The 17,961-nt window shown below is 39.6% G+C and overlaps 1 protein-coding gene across 2 annotated transcripts in view; it reads right to left on the bottom strand.

The window, feature by feature from the left end:
• LOC148068741 (FERM and PDZ domain-containing protein 4-like) overlaps window positions 1-16,931 on the bottom strand; it is a 34,490-nt gene extending 17,559 nt beyond the window's left edge. Inside the window, exons 1-2 of one of the 2 annotated variants that reach the window (XM_087803646.1) lie at window positions 16,788-16,931; window positions 4,126-4,242 (exon numbers count right to left, since the gene is read on the bottom strand). In XM_087803646.1, the coding sequence (XP_087659772.1) occupies window positions 4,126-4,242; window positions 16,788-16,828 (158 nt within the window). In that variant the 5' untranslated portion in view covers window positions 16,829-16,931. Of the gene's footprint in view, window positions 1-3,805; window positions 3,893-4,125; window positions 4,243-16,787 lie in introns of those variants that run through there. The other variant, XM_087803647.1, reaches the window with a different exon arrangement.
• Window positions 16,932-17,961: the final 1,030 nt, after the last annotated feature.

Here is a 17,961-nt window from a genome sequence, read left to right as displayed (position 1 = left end):
TTGCCTCCCTCTTTTATAAAAATATTATAACTGCAAATCAATCATCAATCTTCCTTGTAAGTTGAAAAAGTCTCTGAGTACGTGATATAAAATCTCGGTCCGTGATCCACTTCTACGTTTTGGTGCAGTTTGGGGGTCACATGACACTCACAGACTCTCCAGTCGACCGTCCAGGAAAGGAACGTACTGAATAGCATCAATAAAATAATAGCTAGAGTTTTACTGCATCAATCATTAAAAAATAAATTGAAAAAAACCCTTAATTATTTAATCCGTGGTGCTGATTTATTTCAATTTGGCCAAATTTGTTTGGTTTCATTTCAGAAAAAAAAAAATGATAAAAACCCTTGTGATGTCCTTGAAGGCAGCGCAGCCATTTAAATACTCAAGGAAGGAAAAACAACAACAAATAAGCTATTAAAGAAAAAAATCAATATCAAAACAATATCTTGACGGCCAAACTAAATCATTTTCTAAAACGTTATATTTGTGCAAAGGATAACAATGTGCTTGATTATTCCTTTGTAATAACCACTTGTTAAATACAGATACATTTATTGTTCTTTTTTTTCCCACGGAAGGACATTTTTTATTGACTAAAAAAAATAGTAATAAAAAAGTGATCACCCTAAAACGTCCTTGTTTTTTGAGAAAACATGTGTCTTTCATCTTTTTAACCCTCTCACGCGCTATCTCTCCCTCACGGTCCTCAGTATGAAGATGTTACTGCGACAGAGCAGAGATGTGCTCGTAGGCGTGCAGTGCATGACGTCATGACATCATATGCAGTCTGGGCTCCTAAAATAGGGCGCACGTTGGCCTCGACCTCGGAAGCCTTTAGGAGGAATTCTTCTACTCAAGACGCTTCTTAACGTGATGCGTGTTTATGCTTCCTGCACATTTTATAAACTGTCAACATCAAGGCCAGGGAGACAAGGCATTTATTTTGCAGTAGCTTTTTAACACATATTGTTTGCCTGTTTAAGTGCCTCAGAAACTAGATCCCTTCCAATGCATTCTTCAACAAGCTTCTCTAAGTGAAGTGGAGATAATACATGTTCATAATAAATGTAAACATTACATTAAAATGAATGATTCATGCAGATCAAATGATAGTAGTTGAATGTTGGCATTTGACATCTGACCCTTGATGGTGTCAAGCGAAAAGGCATCTGTAATGTACATTTTAGGTTTATGTTATTTGCCGCTCTTTTCTTTTCTCTTCTTTTTTTTATTACCATTTAAACACTTCAGGGAACAATGTTATTGCTTTAAAGAGTTGGTTTGATTATTTCTTAAAATGATATTGGACTATATTGCATCATCAGTATGTGTTTGTTTGTACAAAACTCCATTTTCATCGAAATATTTACATTAGAAAATGTGCTTAAGCCCCGCCCACTGAAAAGTCTCCATTTTTCTGGAGATGCACTATTGTTTACCATAACCACACCCACTCTGCTCTGATTGTTTTTCACCGCATGTCATTATTCCTGGAAGTCTCCACCTCCAAGGGACTAGTTATATAAACAAGGGGTGTGATTACAGCTGGCTGGAGGAGGAGTGAAGACTATTATTACGTCATAATTGACTTCGCTCCCGTAACCTCTCGTTCGCTGAGATTTCCGACAGGGGAGAAATTTATAAAGTAACAACTTAAAAACATGGTCATGATGAGAGACTTACTGCATCTTGGAGAGAAATACTTTTGAAACATGTGAGTGACTTAAGAACTCCTGTGGTTCTGAAGTAGTTCACAAAGACAAGCATAATGAATGTTACGTTATTTTAATGATGGCTTTATACTCAAGTGTTCCTGGTCAGCTGCATCCATGTTACAACACTTGTCTTGCTGTGCTACGTGGAAAAACTCACACAAATGTGGACCATATGGAGCTTTGTGTTGAGGACAAGCACAAGTCGTCCTCAGAACAGCCACCTGCTCAACGTGGCATGAATCCCATTGTGCAACAGGAATGATTCTAAATGCCCCGTAATCAGAGTCTTCATGAGTCGCTCTAATGCCACGCAGAGAAGTCTTGAGGCAGCATGATGGACGGCAGGACTGAGGCTTCTCTCATGCTAATGCTTTAAAATGTATCTCAATTGGATTTAGAGGAGCAGTGATGAGGTTCAAGTATCGTGAGGTCTCTTAAGAGGGTTATCCCCTCCTTCCCTTCAGATGTAAATAGGTTAGGTTGGAGTGGAAGAAGTACAATCAAAGAGACCACCATTGTACAATGAAGCCAGCTCAGCTCTACTGTAAGGTTTTGAAAGGTTAGTCAACTGAAACATTCTCTCTCGAACGTCCAGCAGCACGTCATCCATTTAGCCCTTTGCATCACCAGATAAAATACAACACTCTGACCTAAGAAGGTCGTGTCAGGGTTGTTTACCGAGTGTTTATTCAACAACTTCTTTTTTTTGCCCATTTAGAATTTCAAAAGAGTCTCAGTCTTTATCCTTCCCTCACTCTTGAGCAAGAACAAACTTATATAGTTATTTTTATTATTATTCTACCATTATTTCCATTGTGCGGCATTTTGGTCTTTTTCTTTGCCAAATCAAAAATGATAGATTTGAACAGTAGTTTAAATTCTTATTCAACTTTTTATAACAATTTCTCTTAAATTGATCTTGGACTCTATTGTACTCACCAGTATGTCTGTTGGTACAACATTTTTTTATTTAAATATTTACATTAGAAAATATGCTTAAGCCCCGCCCACTGAAAAACCAAATGAAATCTTGTTCATCATAACCACACCCACTCTGCTGTGATTGGTCAACCATTGCGGTGTGTCACTGCGTGTCATCAATCCTGGAAGTTCCCAACTCCAAGGGAAAAAGCGGGCTGGAGGAGGAGTAAAGCCCATTTTTTACTTTCTAGTGGACTTCGCTCTCGTAACCTATTGTTCGCCAAGATTTCAGACGGGGGAGAACTTTATAAAGTAATAAGTTCAAAACTGCATCTTGGAGAAGAAGACTTCAACATTTGAAACTGTTCATATAATAATACTCATAATTATAAATATTCAATAAAAATAATCTTTAAAAAGTAGTTTGACACATCATAAGTATTTTTCTTTTATTATTTTTGAGGTCTAGGATCGATCAATAAAGAGTGGAAAAATGTTCCTGGTAACCGTTGAAACAACTTGCCGGATTAATACAAATGAATACAGCTGCATCAGAAACTCGGAAAGCCTATCAGTGAGTCACCTCTTTTCTGGGTTTATCTGAGAAGTGTGAGAATATAATTATATTGCGTCGTAAGACATGTGTGCATGACAGAAGAGCTGCCTAACAAGGTCCTTACATTAGAAATCACGTGGCCGTCTACACGATGAGCGTTACATCACTGATGTTAATATTAATCAGCTGCTGTCTTATTCATGCGTCGCTCTCACGCAGACCTCATGACAATTACACAAGTCCGATGACCAGCGGCACGGACGAAGCGTTTGTCTTGCTTCTCGTACACAAAAAAAAAACAAAGGATAAAAAAACAAAGTTGCTGATTCCAGAGAAGCCTCAGTGGTGATGAGTCTCATCCCGACACACTCTGCATCAGGCACTTTCACCGCTCCTTATTCTTATATAACTCCTCTGAGATCACGCTTCCCGTGCTCTTACCCATGTGTGACAAGTGTTCACCTTCGATTTGACGCATCACTCGACAACCTCCGAGACTCACAAACAACACGGAGGACAACCACAACTACAAAAAAGCAGCAGATCTGGACCGAGCGTGGATCAATCGTTCTCACACTCGCCAACAGATCTGGAGACAGCTTCTCATTACCTGCACCCTGATGTCCACAAGTGATGCCAAAGAAGTGTTAAATCCCGACTAGCATCCTCTCAAAACACAAATCCGAGCACAGGTACCATCTCCTCAGCAGCAGCTGCACAGTCATAAGTCCTTCTCCATGTGGAGGACTGCGTGAGGAGTGTTGTGGGTGTGAGGGAGAGTGAGGAGAAAGAGAGAGAGAGAAAAGAGAGGGAGAGCGAGAGAGCCTCGGAATCAGTATTCTAGATGCACAGATGGAGACACTGTGGAGGCAGGGACACGGCTGGAATAATCATAGGTCTGCAGGAACATCTGGGCTCTTCTCCACTCACTTAATGAAGCAGTCGCGCCCCTCTCTACTGGAGCACATGTCCCATCCGTTGGGGGGTCCCTGCGAGGCGTTCCAGGTCCCTGAAGGCGGCGGCCAACCCGACGATTTGGTCCTGTGGCTGTGGAGAGGAAAATTATAATCTTATAAAATTCAGTTTTGTAAAAGCATGAATTCATGCCACTACACTCTCGCAGAAGCTGAGGATCAGAGCCCCCACAGAGACGCACCCACGACTGCAGCAAACAGGTGGATGTTACACCAGAGACTCGTTCTCTACTCCGAACACTGAGATAAACGTACGTCGAGCGATGATTTAAGGAGCTATAAATACTAATGAGTCGTGAGGAGAGTAAACCGAACGACTGCCTGAGTGTTAAGACAACAACAACAACCTGTGATGAAAGATCTAAATCATTCTTTATTTTCCCTGTAAGCCCGATAAAGCTTCATGAACTTAAAGATGATATAATTTTAATGGAGTGGTAGGAAGCAGTTTTCTTTTTTAAACTTTCAGCCTGAACTCCATCAACGCCATTTGCCTGTATTCAAGTAGGCATCACAAACTCATGACATTTTATTATAATTTAACATTTCATTTAATTCTTGTACCTTAAAGTTATCAATTAAAACGATCCATCAATTATTCATTACTTTTCATTATGCCTGTTGTGTGTTCTGCGTAAGTTTGTTCATCTTAATAATGGACCAGATGTGTTTACAAAACAATACATTATAGCAGCAATGCAACTAATTATATACAATGTCACTACGGTGTTACTGCAATGTCCGGGAAATCGTAAAAAAAATTAAATATTGACAAATATTAGCCAGAGTTCAACTCCATAAACCTTTTCAGTTCCAAGTTAAACCAATCAATACAAACAATGTGTAAATGAAATGTTACATATTTTTGCTTTGAGGCAAACAATAGTCCCATTGTAATAGCATCCATAATGAGTAGACAAATGAACTCCAGCGTTAAACAAAAGGTGCTCAAATGTTTACTGTGATGTTTGACACCCAAAAACTAGTGATGGGTTGACGAGGCATCGTGAGGCAGCTGATGCTGTATCATGATACAGTTTGAATAGCTACTGAACGGAAAACTAAGTTAAAAAACGAAGCCAGGTTTTATTGTATTAGTAGATCACAGTACTGTATCATAATAAAACTGATGCCTTATCATGAGCCCTTGCCAACCCTTCACTCCCAAAAACCATTTATTTAGTCTCAAACTGTTTTATTCCTGTTTAACGAAAGGCCACATTTAAATAAATATAATATATATATTTACAACTTATGTGTTGATGAGGCCTCATGAAATATCTTAGTGAATGATACAGCGTCTTAATTCTGAAAGGCCACTAGATGGCACTATCAGTGAAATGATGCAACGTTTCATTGAATAATTAGTTTAGAGCCATATGTTATGAAACTAAGACACTGTATCATGATACACTGCTTTAACTACACTAATTATTATTACAAAGCATCCTACAAGACCCTATCAACCCATCTCTACTTAATTCCACGAGAAGATGTTTGGACACAAGTTCTCCTCCAGCCTAGAGCTGTCTCTGGCTGGATTCAAACCGTGCACCCTCTCGCCACGGTTAGTTCATGATCGATTTCATGCTTTGTCAGACACAGATAAATGTTGTTGTGTTCTAATGGACTCCATCTTTTGCCATTGCATTTTTCTAAACCGACACAGTGATGAATCGTTACTGGCTACCATGGCTGTGACTCTTTTGTGGATGGCATCCCAAAACCGTTGGTGAGTCACAGTCCCTCTGCCCAAAACGTCCGGCAAACGTAGGAATGGAACGTGTCCGCTGGATAATTAGATCAGTGGGCTGTAACAGAATCCCGGACATCAGCCCCTAATGAAGGCAAATGTGGGGATTCTGCCCGACTGATAAGAGATCAACAAAGTTCTATAAGCACTGTTCACTCTGCGAGTACAAATCAAATTAATTATGCAAGCTACAGGCAGCGTCATGCCTCACTCTCGTGCTTTGAGAGGCATGAAATCGGGTTTATTTCTAGATGTCAGCACATTTTTAAAGGGAGCCCAGAGCATTTTATTAGTTAAAACTTCGTTGGTTTTAATAGTGATGAAGGTTTTATGTTTGCTGCAATAAAGTATGGAATCTCCTCTTAAGTCAGAATCAAACAACGTCTTCATCCATCTGCCTGGATTGCGTTCATCTCTCTTTGCGGTGCCGCGAACGCAGAGGCAGTAAGTTGTGTTGCTTCAAAGGCTCGTCTGCTGTGAAACAGGCCTCTTCACATTATTTATTCAAAGCTGCTCCTTCTTTCCCTCTAAACGTTTTCCTCTCTAGTACACATCATAAACCGCCAGCCAAAATATCTGTTGCTTCTGAAAGATGTTGTTTTGTATCAAGCGTTTCATCATTCGCTGCGTTTGTTAGTTTCCACAGAGATATGGATTTATTTGACCTGCGCTAAATTAGCTGCGAGCAGGATGGAGGGAGTATATTTAGAACATACCCTGTGTCGGTCAAACATGTGCCGATACAACTGCTGCTGTCTGGAACTGTTGATGCAATTCTGGTCGGCTCTGAGCGTTTTGGTCTGCGCACTCAAATGTGTAGAACCTTTTCATCTGATTACATCAGAATTATGTAATATTTGCTGAGTAAAATGCATTTTATTACCTCAGCAAAAAGGTTGTGTGAGTTTCAACTTTATTCTTATAAATCAAAAATAGAGGAACACAACTTAAAATTGTGATTTTTATGTTTCAATTACCATCTGGTTCGACACCTTTTTGAAGTATTCGTCTTTATCTGTGTAAAGACAGTTGCTTTTTTTCTGTTGGAGCGAAGTTGAGGATTCTACTGCCACCTGCTGGCCCCATGAAGATCATTTTGTTTATACAACGAGTCCCTTGGAGGTGGAGACCTCCAGGATTGATGATGTGTGGTGACAAACCTTGATGCTTGATCAATCAAAGCAGAGTGGGTGTGGTCATGGTAAACAAAATGTATTCTCTAGTTTTGTACAAACAAACATACTGATGTGTACAATAGAGTCCAAGATCTATTTAAGAGACACTTAAATCAACACATTAGTTTCCCTTTAAACATTAAAAATTAAACATTACACAGGAAATATTTAACCATAAACAGTGCAATTGAACATTTTAAAAACATTTTAACAGATTCTACTGAGAATAAGAATCCGCTCCTCTAACTTTGAGACCATTGTTCCCAACTGAGAGTCAGATTCTTTCTTGAGTGGAGGATTATCTTGTGCCCTTGATCATGAGTTAGGTTAGGGTAGCGATTGAATAATGAATGATTCTCATTTTTACTCTCACCTGTGCTTGCCAACTTTGTAGTTACTTAAGAACAAGATCATCTCTGATACAATGGTTTTCTCAAGGGCTCCTGGATATAGAAGCTCAGTCATCCAGGGGAGACCCAAGTACAACATGTGTTCCTAAGAGAGAAGGATATTATGTCGAAATGCCTTTGGACTAGTGAGGAGCTTAACTGGGAGGAGGATCCGCGGAAGATCAAAGTTGCAATCTCTTAGTTTCTCTATTCAAATGGGAACACCACAGTATTCCCCAATGAGAGCTGGGGAAGGTCTGAGCTCCGTTACCCAGCAGCTGAAAAAACAGTAGAAAATATATGGATGCATTCAATTAATCTCTTTTAAAGATGTCTCATTCTCTGCTAAAGATGTATTTTCATTTAAAACCAAACAAAGAGGTCAAACACTCAAAGATTGAACTCAAAGAAAACACAAACTTAGGTAAACAGATTCTTTTAAGTCTATTTATTCACCATTTTATGAGCAGATAATAATAACTATTTTACTTTGTAATTCATAAAAATAAGATATAATTTAAAGCCTTTTAATACTTGGTACAATTAAATAGATACCATACACAAAAAAGGGTAAGTAAGTAAGTAAGTAAGTAATTTTTATTTATACAACGCTTTTCCAGACCAGGGTCACAAAGCGCTTAAACAATCAAAACAATATTCAATAAAGCATATACTTTAAAGGGCAAGATAAAACTGATAACACAACAGGAGTAAGTAGGACATATTTGGCATGTTAAAGAAAAGGCATTCTTCTTTGTGACACAATAATAAAAGGTTTATTTATAGAATGTGTGTCTCACAAAAAAACCTCTTAAATCAAACACCTAGGCCAAATAATTTATAAGGGCAAATAAACGAGAACAATTATGATCAAGGGCTGGTCTATAATATTGTCAAGCACGATAGAGAAATGTACTCACATATTCTGTGGATTCCAAATATTTCACATCCCTCACAAAACCTTCCGTCGACTCCATTTCTCGCCTCGATCAAATACTGGACGACAACCCGACCTTGATCTTTGATTTTTTTCCGTATTATTTCAATAAAGCCTGAGAGACGCTGAAGCGGTCGGTCGGCTGGTGGACAGTGAAACTGATCTCCTGCTGCGAGCATTAATAAATGATGTGTGCACGGTCACATCGGACTAAGTAATTGAGCGCCAAGTGGCTCAGCCATGCTGCACAATTCATGAACAAGTTACCCAAGAGTCAGAGCGAAGACAATCCGATGAAGTTGGAATGCAAATTTAGCAGATGTGTCTTACTCCTTAAGGAGCCGTGTCAAAATAAAGTGCTCGCTCTCGTTTTTTTGGGGATTGTCTGCAGACGTCCATTTCTGAAAGAGCAATTGTTGTTTTAATCTGCGCCACCAATCCATTTAATCCGCCCAGAGCCACGGATATTTGTGGTAATCTGATTACCCAGAGTCAAGATCAACATAATATAAAAGTATTTTTTGATTCAAATGAGGTAGAACAGGGAGAAGAAGAGTTTGGCTTCTGAGAGACAGAGGGAAGATCACTTTACCAGCCTTATTAAAACTGCATGAACAAAGTGATTCTTGCTTCATCAAAGGAAAGTCACTTTCTCTTTTATCTTTCTTATGAGACCTGAGGATCTGGATGTGGATTGAAATTATGATCTTGAAGAATCCTGAAGATATTAATCATGTTCGTGAGGCGGGATGCAACCACGTGTTTCCTCCATCTCCTCCTGTCTTCAACCATATACAAACCCACAAATATCTCCACCAGAATATCACACCGCCGCCTTTGTGTTGTAATCTCAACCCTTTGTCTTTGGCCTCTCACATTCATCACACATAATAGGGTAAAGCCTGGGAACCGAACCCGGAGCTAGTATTACTCTCGGCTTTAGATATGCCGCCATGAATCACACATCATATTATTCTCTGCCGTGTCATGTGATATAACTCTCACGCTGCTGCAGACTTGCACCACAAATGCAAGAATATAGCAGCAAACCTTTCCCCTTAAAGGATATTTCTTAAAATGTTGGAGCACGAGTCCCCAACCTTCTTCGCAGCATTGACCGGTTAATCGTCAGATTTATTTTTACAGACTGACCTAAAATGAGGCATCTATAAATATAATTTCCAGCAGTAATACATATGTTAACTACATGAAAAATACATCTCATCATAACAGATATTATAACAATCATAACTGTGAATAAGCGAAAACCTTGGACTTGTTACTCCGCAGCAATTTGTTCCTTAAAGAGTTTGTGTTTTACTCATTTTTACTAGTTTACTAATACGCGTTCATTTTTTAGTTAATGTGGCAAAAAAAGAACTCTTGACATTTGAAAAGTCACAGACTAATGTTTCTTTTGAAAAAAAAGGGTAATTCTGTGAGGCTCAGTAACATTTACCTTACAGACCAAGCTAGTAGACCACTAAAGATTTAAGTGAGATATACTGTAAGAACTTGTTTTAGATGCTGCAGCCTAGATATTTTTGGGATATTTTTATTTAAAGAAGTCATATCATTCACGATTGTTTCACTTACTACGAGCAAAAATACTTTTTATGAACTTTTATAAGTATTTTTTGTCTCTTCTAGTGAGTGAGGAAGCTGCATTTTGAATTCAACAGCAACTTTTTTGAAGCCTAAATGTTTAACAGCAAGATTATTATTTTCTAAAGTATCATCATAACGATTATACAAAAACAAATTGAGTTTCTAGTGTAAGGAGAAAAATATATTTTCGTGTTAGAGCCTTTAACCCTTGTGCTATCTCAGGGTCAAGATGACCCGGTGGTCCGAAAACACCTTGACCTAGATACAACACAAGGGATACCACAAACACATTTATTTTTTGGGGGCCTTTTGGTCACCTTGATCGTTCGATAACACAAGGGTTAATTAACTAACATCACCTACCCTTTCTGTGAATCAGCTTAACCAATTCACAAGGTGCCCAATATTTTCAAATATTTTTTACCAACAGTTTATGTTTAGCTCAATCGTCGAGCCTAATGCGAAGTTGTTGCGATGCATTATGGGATTTATAGATCGTATTTCAAATGGACAAAGAGGTCAAGAATATAAGCAGCTATATCTTCTTTTTTTGCGTAAAGACTTCCAAGTATTTTCATAAGCTGTCCTACAGTTTGGGCAAGATGGATGTTATTCTGCGAGTTGCCAACAGGTGTCCAGGTTGTAAAAAGTGAGTAGCCCACAAAATGAACTCTCTCTTAGCTTATCAGTTGATATATTGTGCTCCAAATACACACGTGCTTCACTCTATGTTGTCTTTTAAAGTATGTATTTAACTGTGTTTTGTTTTTGATTGTTTAAGCACTTTCTGACCCTGGTCTTGAAAGGCTTTACAAATAATAATGACTTACTTATTTACTCAATGTGTTGTTAACAAGGCTTTTATCTTACGCTGGAAATGGAACAAATTAATTTCCGGCTCTTCACACACCAGTCCGTATTCAGGTTCATCAAAGACTTGGCCCTCGGTAACTGTCGAACTTAACAACACAGTTCTTAATATCAACCTTTAAGGTTTCGTTCAGCATCTCTATCTCTGTGTAAATTCAAAATTTCAACTAGATTTGAGCCACAAGATGTAGGAGATCTTTCCAGCAACAAGGAGCATATGAGCAAAATATACTGGTCTAAAGTTGCTTATTCTCTCTGCACTACTTCACACAGTCAGACGCTGACTTAACGTTCACCACCACCTTCACTTTGAAACCTCCCGCACCACGACACGGCCCACTCCGCTGATGCGTCACTGCTGAGGTGAAGCTTCCAAAGCATTTTTTCGCTGACTGTGCAGGTATCACCAATTGATATTCCACGCTTGTGTTTGTTCTCAGCTGGAGCCAAAATCAGCTTGAAGATTGTGTCTGTATCAGTAACGCCAACAACCATCTTATCGTCACATCTGCTCGAACACATTTAACACCGCTAAAGCAGCAGCCTCCGATATTGTTGCTACGGGCAACCACACTATTCTTAGTGGAACCGCAACATAGACTGTATGTTTTAGAGTGTGGTTCTGAGTGAAAAATAGACGTTTTGGAAGCCGACAGCCACTACGGCGCTGAGATGTTTTGCAGCTTTTTGCAGGCTTCCGAAAATATCCTGCAGCAGCTTGATGGAGGAATTATGCTCCACTGTAACTAATGATTCCGTACACCTGCTTAAAGACAGTTACTGCTTTAAATGCCAGAACGAACAGTCTTCCTTCTTCATTATTATTCCATTATAAGAGGCGCAGAGACTCCATTTTCAATCATTGTTCCATCCTCTGCTTTAATGCGTGTTTTAACAGAGCCGCCAGAGACTGGGTCCAGCTGGCACACACTCATGACCCTGAGCCATCCTTGCTGCGATCTCCCCGTCCAGATCCTGACGCGGTCAAGTCTTTGTGGCGGCTCTTTTCAGATGCCATCTGATTAACTCCAGAACAAAGATGACTGTCTCGCAGCACTCGCCGCTGACAAAAGAGAAACTTTGGCAAGCGTTTTGCATGTGAGCGGCGGGTAGTGATGAGCTTCATGTCTCCGGGCAGACGAGTCGTCCTCAGATTCCCTAACCCTGTATTCAGTTTATTTACTTAATTTAGGTGTTGTCTTTTAACTGCTTATCCGAGGATGGTTCCGGGGAGCAGTTGCCCAGACTTTCTCCTCAGCAAGCTCTCCCAGTTTAACTGTCTTCACTTGATCTGAACTGTATCGTCTTTTGGGTCACAATCCAAAGCTGGTGACCCTAGATAAGAGCAGATGAGCTTCGTCCACACCTGTCGATACAGAGACCTTGAGACTTGAAGACCATCTCACACTCCATCCCTCTCTCGTCTGGGAGCAAGATCACAACATACTTGAGGATCTAATCTCACTTCCAAAGTAAAAGCATGTCTCCCAGGTACCAGGGAAGCATTATATTCCTTGTTGTGTGCTTTTGTTGAGGTGTGGGGTAGGTGTTCCTCAGAATGTTGTGCTCAAGCCTCATTAGATACTTCAGTATCTTCCAGAAACCTGACCTTAAAGGTTGCTCAGAGTTTCAAATCAAATCAAGATGCCAATATTTTTCATTTTTCACATTAGGGCATTTGATTATTTGGCAGCTATAGATGTGTTTATTCATTTTGGGTTTGTAACTAGAAACTGAATTCAGGCTCTATATAAATAGTACTTACTTCTACTACTAGTACTTTTAAACCAATTTTTTTGGGGAAGTTTTCTCTTGATCAAATAAACCTTTGTGTTTTGAGATGAAAGACAAATACTGTGGTAATGAAGTGGGTCAAAAGAACACGATTTGGAGCTCAAGTGAGTCAGTCTTCTCAAGAAAAAAAAGAAGATTCTGCGTATTCTGCCCGTCCAAGGTTCTTCATCTTACTTCACTTGTTTCAACAGAATATATTTTTAAAAGCTCTGTAGCAGCGGCGTGTGAAACTCACAAGCCTCCATCTTCCCTCCAACAGCCTGCTCAGCAGTAGAGAGATGGTTTTAATCTCAGCATGCAGACGCGCACTGCAATTACATTTACTTATCTTCACCCAAGCAGGTAATCATTGCCATGGACGATGATTGACACTTACTTCATAAACATGGGAGGATCGCTCTCTGCCTTTTCGCTGCTAATTATGGACTCCACATCAGAGTTTACTGGCCAGGAAAGTGTCCGCAGCTCTTCTAGATTCAGGTACTTTATTCAGCCTTTCATGTCGCTGACCCCTGTGACACTTTAGGTTGGTGAGGTCTGCACCATCCAGGTTCTGATGTCATGGTGGCACACAAAGTAAGAGATGATCATAAAAGTTTTGTTGAGACCAACCAGGATTTGATAATCCAATTGATTAATCATCTAATCATCTAAACAATCTATTGATTTGAATTGCTGGTATCAGAATATTTTGGGACTTAGATGAATGGGCTTTACTTTATCTGTCCATACATCCATCCATTTCATGATTATCTATCTTTCCATCCATCCATTTATTGCTTATCTATCAATCACACCATATATCCATTTGATAACCATCCATCCATCCATCCATCCATCCATCCATCCATCCATCCATCCATCCATCCATCCATCCATCCATCCATCCATCCATCCATCCATCCATCCATCCATCCATCCATCCATCCATCCATCCATCCATCCATCCATCCATCCATCCATCCATCCATTAACCAACCAACCCACCCACCGATCCATCGATCAATTTAATGATTATCTATCCATCTATCAATTCATCAATCCATTTAAGGATTATCTATCCATCCATGCATCCATGCATCCATCCATCCATGCATCCATCCATCAATCCATCCATCCATCCATCCATCCATCCATCCATCCATCCATCCATCCATCCATCCATCCATCCATCCATCCATCCATCCATCCATCCATCCATCCATCCATCCATCCATCCATCCATCCATCCATCCATCCATCCATCCATTAACCAACCAACCCACCCACCGATCCATCGATCAATTTAATGATTATCTATCCATCTATCAATTCATCAATCCATTTAAGGATTATCTATCCATCCATGCATCCATGCATCCATCCATCCATGCATCCATCCATCAATCCATCCATCCATCCATCCATCCATCCATCCATCCATCCATCCATCCATCCATCCATCCATCCATCCATCCATCCATCCATCCATCCATCCATCCATCCATCCATCCATCCATCCATCCATCCATCCAAGTATATTATTACAGTCTTCTGTTTAAAATATAAATACTATAGAAAATATGAATACATTTTAACGTACAGTATTGTTATTAATTTGACCTTGTTTTACTTACAAGGACAGTCAAATCATTGTCTGATTTTAGGTCTGTGTAATTTTCCAGCCTTCGTTTGAAGAGCATAAATATATAATAATATACAAATAATATAAATACTGTACATGATTATTGCTTAAAAAAAGAGGGTAATGTTTGTTTTTTTCAATCGTTGTTTAACTATTCTGTATTATTGGATAATTACCATATGGTCTCTTCTCTGTATTCTACAATAAAAAACTTGATTTAAGTCTGTAAATGTCGTATCAATGTAGTAGTATCCAAACTGCCACTTAAGAAAAGCCATTTTGCAAGACTTTGGTCCTTCCAGCTCAGCAGTTTTTCCTCCCCATAATGTGATGTAAGCGGACAAGAGCTATTGCTCCTGATGCTGTTTCTTCTATTGCACATTTCTACCTCTGATACTTTTGCCTTTGAATCATCCGGACCACGGTTGTCTTATTCAATAAAAAGTTAAAGTCACAGACTAAATGTTATATTTTCTTTTGCCAGCTAGACTCTTTTATAACAATTCTTAGCGGATAATATTAGCATGATAATCTCTATGTTTTTCCTACTTGATCTTTTTTTGTATACTCAATATGATTATACTTTAACAAATAATTATCTTAACCTAAATCAAGCAATAATTAAGCTTTAAACAGCCCAATATTTGGAATGTTGAGGCTTTTATTTCAGCTTTTAATGGTTTCAAGATTTAAAAATAATAATCATTAAACCAGTTTAATGGATGTCCAGAAGTTCCTACAGCAGATTTAAATAAGCTGATGTTTGTGAGGATTCTCACAGGTGCTTCAACTGTCAGACAGGAGAGATCAACAGAGCATAGAACACAACTTTTCAAACGTCAACTTCACCGGAGCAGCTTCCTGCTGATTTTAATTCTTCCTGGCATCTAAGAGAGAGGAGAAAAAGCCGCCACTGTATCAGGGCTCTTAATCAAGGGATAGTTGTGTGTGCCGTTATTATCGGTGACAGCGTGTGGTGACATGTGACTCCACAGGGAGCTCAATCATAAATGCTGCCAGGAACAGAGACCGACTTACTCGGAGGCCCCCTCGACTCTGCACCTCCAGCCGGAGCAATGAAAAGCACTGGTGGGAGGAGGAAGCAGTAAATATAAAGACTGTTTTATTCCTCAGGGTCTGTGCAGGAGCAGATTGAATCTTCCATGTATTCTCTGTGTATGATCAGCTCTTTCCATCAATGTGGCCGGTCAGAAGCAAATCCCCTCTGGAGGATTAGTCCCCTGGGCCAGATCAACTCAGTCTAGTAGATCCGCGGGTGCATAAGGTGAGGTATTTGACCTAGAATTGACTGGACTGCTCTTGACTGCTGCTGGAAAGTATTAGGTGGTATTGTCAGATCCTCTGTTGCGCCTCATGTCTCTGCCAGCTGTGATTTTATCCTCAATGTCCTCTCATAGTTACACAAATGACTACCTTCATTACACTTCCTTCATTGAAGAAGATTCATGTTCATGTTTGTGTGAAACACAGTATAAAATTATTCTTGAAACAGCAAGAATATTTAATTTATAAAGGACAGCAATAATTAAATCAGGATCTCTGGACAATAACTTTCTGAGTGAACCACCACATTTTCAAGGACTAAAAAAGACAACAAAAAAGAAAAATTCCGGATTAAAAATGAGATAGAATGGAGTATTTTAATTTACTTTTAAAGTTTATGAGATAACTAATTGATTATAATTATAGATCTAAATATGAATGTTATAAGTTAATGCATATATGGTATTATTTATTTTACCTACATTTTGAACTCTGCATTCATATTTATTTATGTTTTGTACTTGATAGTTCTTATAAAGAATGCTTAGCAATCTTTTTACCATCTTGTCCCTAAAAAAATAATTCTTTATTCTAATTCACTACATTTGTGTCAAATATAATATAAATAATCAATTTTCATACTTTTTTCAAATTACATTTAAACATCAGCGCCAAGCACACTAAATTGGCTTTCTGTAAAATAGATTTTCTAAATATAGAGATGCTATTGATCTATGGAGCCCTGTTTTAATTTTTTCTTCTATTTTTTTAACGTGAAATGAATCCAGAAACGAATGAAAATTGTTGAAGGTGAGCTTGTGAGTTATGTGGGCATTAAATCAACCGAGAAAACAATTTAATGTTGTGAAATGTTTCTGTCATTGTCACTCCACTGGTACAACAAAACCATAACTTATCAACAGTACGCCTCAGAAGAAATAACCAATAGAAATAATATGTATAGGCTTTAACAAAACATGTGCACACGATCGTTTTCTAACTAAACTGCACCATCCCTGCATCCACCCCCACCAGCCTCCCTTGTCCATTCAATCCACACATGACTGCACAAGTTTCCATCTCCCTTTATGAACTCTGTAGTTGTGAGCCCGGGCTACATATTGTTCCTGAAACACCACCCACTGTGGGAACACAGACGCATGCACGGCAGCCGTTCGACTCACCCTGACAGCTTTGGCATCTTCACAAAGCTGAAGACGTCCATGTGTGCTGCCGACTCAACGCAACAATTTTTTAACTTCACTCCATTCTCCCGCAAGAAGAATATGTTTTTTTGGAGAGCGAGGGCTTCCACAAGTCAGGTGGAGAGATTAGTCCTGTTGTCTGGGCTCCGGCATGGCTGAGTGATTGCTGTGTCCTTGCCTCAGCACCACAAATCCACAGCCTGCAGGGAGAGGATCTGGCAGCGCAGCTTTCCCTGGTTACATCCTTCAAAGCATGCCTCTGTTTGCGGCGTTAAGCCACCTTCATTTAATTTCCATCGCGGTGGAATGATGTGCAAGAGCCGCACTGTAACAACAGCTTGGGAGAGAGGCAGGGGCGCGACAGGCGGGGAGGAAGGGTGGGAGATGCGAGAGACAGGGAGGGATGTCAGTTGTGTGTGTGTGTGTGTGTGTGTGTGTGTGTGTGTGTGTGTGTGTTTGTGTGTGCGCCGAAGAGACGCAGGAATTATGGACGCCACCACCTTTCTTGAATCCCTCAAAGGCTGGTGTCTCATCAGTCCTCCACGTGTAATAAACAGCTGGAGATGAAGGATGTTGCCAAACGGCTTCACGAGCAACTGGTCTTCCACGGAAGGTTTGAGTTATGCTCCTCTCATAACTGCAATTCTTTTTTCAGGATTACGCGTTGATTAATTCATGTGCAGTGGCGAGGCGGTGCTCAGGAACACACCGAGGACAAATGTTTAAATGGCAAACGCACACTTAGCTGCAGCTGTTCGTCACTTCATGGCACAAAAAGATCAAGTCTAGATTGAGCTCCATCCCATCTCGCCGGTGACATCTTTCTGACCCTGCGACCCTGAACATAAATCACATGCTGCCAGGAGCGAGTGTCTCATTAGCACGGCAGAGCGTGATGACAACACACACAATTTGTGTGTCTGTGAGATTAGTTGTGCTTGCTTTTATTTCGCTTGCCTCCTCTTCCTGTCTGAACTCTGGCAAAGCCCCATATGCATGCAACTGTATCTCCTCCTCCTCAGTCACCACTGGGATTCTATTGGATTTTCAGCTGCAGAGGATGTTATGACTGCTCATGTTAATTGTAAATATAAAAATGTAATTATTGATCACACACTGAATCAAAATACAATCATTAAAGAATTATATATGA

The sequence above is a fragment of the Callionymus lyra genome, chromosome 12 (assembly GCF_982586985.1).
Source record: "Callionymus lyra chromosome 12, fCalLyr1.hap1.1, whole genome shotgun sequence".
Lineage (NCBI taxonomy): Eukaryota > Metazoa > Chordata > Actinopteri > Syngnathiformes > Callionymidae > Callionymus > Callionymus lyra.
Note: the sequence above shows the minus strand (reverse complement) of the source record. Positions and strands in the feature narration are given on the sequence as shown.